General features: G+C 37.7%; 1 protein-coding gene across 1 annotated transcript; it reads right to left on the bottom strand.

Moving 5' to 3' along the window:
* Positions 1–333: 333 nt before the first annotated feature.
* On the bottom strand, positions 334–2,982 carry LOC119599121 (46 kDa FK506-binding nuclear protein-like; the record flags this gene model as incomplete). The annotated part of the gene is given in 12 exon segments (XM_037948876.1): positions 334–507; positions 633–654; positions 656–685; positions 687–738; positions 873–898; positions 1,042–1,254; positions 1,771–1,844; positions 1,846–1,864; positions 1,866–1,986; positions 2,091–2,177; positions 2,319–2,547; positions 2,873–2,982. Coding segments are annotated over 12 exon segments (1,157 nt in total), but the record flags the coding sequence as incomplete, so codon positions are not given.
* Between the last annotated feature and the right edge of the window lie 519 nt (positions 2,983–3,501).

The following is a 3,501-nucleotide window of genomic DNA, read 5'->3' as shown; positions in this document are numbered from 1 at the left end:
ATTTTTATCTATTTTATGGTTTTTAGTTCATATTAAGAGATTAGATGGAGTTGGGTGGGATGTCTGGTGGTGCTCCCGCTCCCCATACCTGGATGGGAAAATAAACATGAGAAATCTGAAAGTATCTAGGTAAATTCCAAAAGCAATTATATAATACACCTAAATTTAAAGTGATCAAATGTGATTTACATCAGCAAGATACATATCAATACATATACCTACATATATAACAAGTATACAAAACGCTCAGATCATCAGGAAATTAACAAATACCAAGGGATTAGCAGATCGTCTCCAAAATAGAGCTTCCAACAAATACTACTTACGCCATCATTAGGTGGGCAGAAACATCTTTCTATTTCTCGCCAGGCTGCATGCTACAATGGCCATATCCCAACCCTTGATTACTTCTCCTCTCCCCACCCGGAACCGAACAGCCCTTACCCTCCCTGAACACTTTGTCAAACGTTTTGCATTGGGGAATCTGCCCTCGTAGTACATGAACACCTGTCAGGGAAGCATTTCAATTAGGGTGCGGCCAGTGAGTCATACTCTATCAATATATACATATATATACATTATATCATATATCACATAGAAATATTAAATATAAGGGACCACAGAACACATACCATGTTTTCCTGTTTAGCTTTTGTCCTTGCCAACTTTAAGTTCCTCAACCTCATCCCCCACTCTTCATCATCTTTGGGTCTGAGGATACAGAGGAGTTTCTATCTGCTGTGTTGGAATAGGCTTGTTTTAATTAGTAAGTCAATTCTTTGATAAAAAATAATAAATCGGCTTTCCCTACATTTATGATGAACAATTTCAGGGCTTCATTTGGTTAATGAACCTAAACTTCATGATTTTACCTGGTGTGTTTTTCAGGCTCTTCTGCCTTTTGGTGTCCTGTACGAGAAAGAAGGTTAAGATTGTGAAACAAACAGGAAAACAAAAAAGACTCAGGATGACTATCATACAAACATATAGATAGCAAAACCACTGGCAGACAGACATAGTTCACTTGTAATCTCAGAGAACTCACCCATTCATGTAACTGCCTCCTTCTTGGGTTTTGTTTGTCGCTTTCCTTACTTCAGGATCTTTGCACCTTGTTTTGCTTTCTCTTTCGCCTTTGGGTTTTTTCTGGTTCCGTGCCTTCGCCTTTGGCTTTTGTGTTGCACTTTATTTTCCAGGATTTTCAGCCTTTCCTTGTGCGTTTTATCCCTTGACTTTCATTTTTCATTATTTGGCCTTAGCACTTAAAGCGCTAGAATTTTTTGAGAAACAAATCTAGTTTTTAATTCAGGTCGGGAGTACTATTGGCATTTCTTGTGACCTTTATACGTTTTTACAGTTTTAATGCCTTTTGCGAAAAAAAAAAAAAAATACAATGATACTGGTGGCAGTACATATATCTCTGACCAGTGGATTTTAGTTATAGTTTGTTTACATATGATGGTTTCCACGTGCTTAGTCAACAAGAAGCGAATTGCTAGTCCCCACTGTCTACCCTTTTTCCTATTTAGAAAGTTGGTCATAACTTATACGAATCAATCTATAACATCCATCTCAATAATAACAATATAGAAAGAAAATAAAAGAAAAGAAAGAAGAAAAAAAATTCAAGGAAATTGGAAACAGGTGACTCACAAAGGCCTATCATCATCACTCTTTGTGGCCAAGCACTTGTGGAAACCATTTGGTGTGCCAACAAAATCCCAAAACGAAATTAAAAGGACAGTATATGTTCTCGCACAGTGGGTTAACTTGAGCAAAAGCCTAAAAGCTTCAACTACTACCTTTCATTGTTCCATCATCTCTCTCTCTTCCTCATCTGGTTCAATCATCGTCATCATCATCGCATCTCTTCCTCTTCCTCTTCCTCACCTTCTTCATCACTCTCTTCTTCCTCATCATCATCATCATCATCATCGTCGTCGTCATCATCCCCATCCTCTTCGCCATCTACAAACTCTTCTACACCTATAAATATTCAAGAAGCTTATCAAACTGAACTTTAAGGTGCACGAAAGATCACACAATGAATCCATTCAAAGAAAAGAGGGGTCTCTATCATCACTACTCACCAAGCAACACTTTCGCTTTCTTTGCATCTGCCCCTTTGATTTCCAGTTGCTTTCTCTTCTTGTTTATCGGCACCAGTGCTGGGGTTTCTGAAATGTAAATGAAATTTTTTCTATGACATTTTCTTATCCCTCTACCTATACCATTTCTTGGTTGCTACTGGCTTTATATATCTTCCTCTCATTTTCCACCAATACATCCAAGTTTATCATGTGACTGCAAAGCCCTACCTTCATCACTATTTTCCTCCTCTTCCTCTACCTCTTCCTCCTCATCCAGCTCATCTTCCAAGTCGGGAATGACATAGCCCGAGAGGTGGACAACACCCTTGCCTCCCAGGGTGTAGAAGGCAATGCGGCTGCCCTCCATGAACTGCAAGTCCAGTGGGCATTGCAAGATGCCCAATTTTTTGCTCAGATTGCAGATGAGTGTTTCATAGCCTTCCACCTCTACCATGACCTGAATGGGAGAGGAGTTATATTAATTTTCATGCAAGATTGAGATGGTTTAATATAATTAATCAAAGTTTTCAGTGGTTTACTTTATCCACGTTTTTCTTGCTTCTTTTTATTCTTCTAAATGACATATAGAAAAACAGAAAGCTTTGGCAACATGTAATTCAGCAGCATTGAAGATAATAAAAGCAACAATGATGGTGCTGCTGATGCATCAAAACTGATGACTAATGATAAGCAGGATTAAAATATTTTAATAAGAACAATATAATAAATGTGTCGGTTATGGCAGTAATAAAGATAAAAAGAAACTGCCCCAAGACACTCACCCTAATGATTTCATCATCTGTGACAGAGGTGGTGTCAAGCACCGCAGCCGATATGTGGAAGGCATCATCTACTACCTTTGCGTAGCGCTTGGCTGGATCAAGTGACAAACCTGGCAAGAAAAAGGATGGTTATTCCATAATACAGACACAGCAAGATACATATATACAATGCATAGTTTATGTATTAGGTTTTCAATTAATGATTTAGCTTAATCTTGAAAGTAAGGTCATGCAGAGATAGAGAAAAACTATGGTAACAAAATTTTGGAAATAGTGGTAGGGGCCTTTTTAAAACAAGAATGAACAATCATTAACATCAAAAATTTAAGTAACAGTTAAAGAGGAAAAATCATAACATAGCTTTAAAATATCTGACAGTAAATAAACATTAACATATTGGCAACCCCCCCCCCCTTCATCATCCAAGTCCAAAATGCACTGATGACTGTAACCTATCTTTACCCATATGCATACTTAATAAATAATAATTCCAAACAGAGTATGTCTCATATCATGCAGTAATAAACACACATGGATAGGAAACCTTTTGGCATTTTGTGGGCTTTGTGGAAACGTTCCATGTTCTATCCACCTAAAATATACATGGACATTTGTTAGCCTCTTCAAGA

Source organism: Penaeus monodon, chromosome 42, assembly GCF_015228065.2.
Source record: "Penaeus monodon isolate SGIC_2016 chromosome 42, NSTDA_Pmon_1, whole genome shotgun sequence".
Lineage (NCBI taxonomy): Eukaryota > Metazoa > Arthropoda > Malacostraca > Decapoda > Penaeidae > Penaeus > Penaeus monodon.
This window is presented reverse-complemented; position numbering and strand designations above follow the sequence as displayed.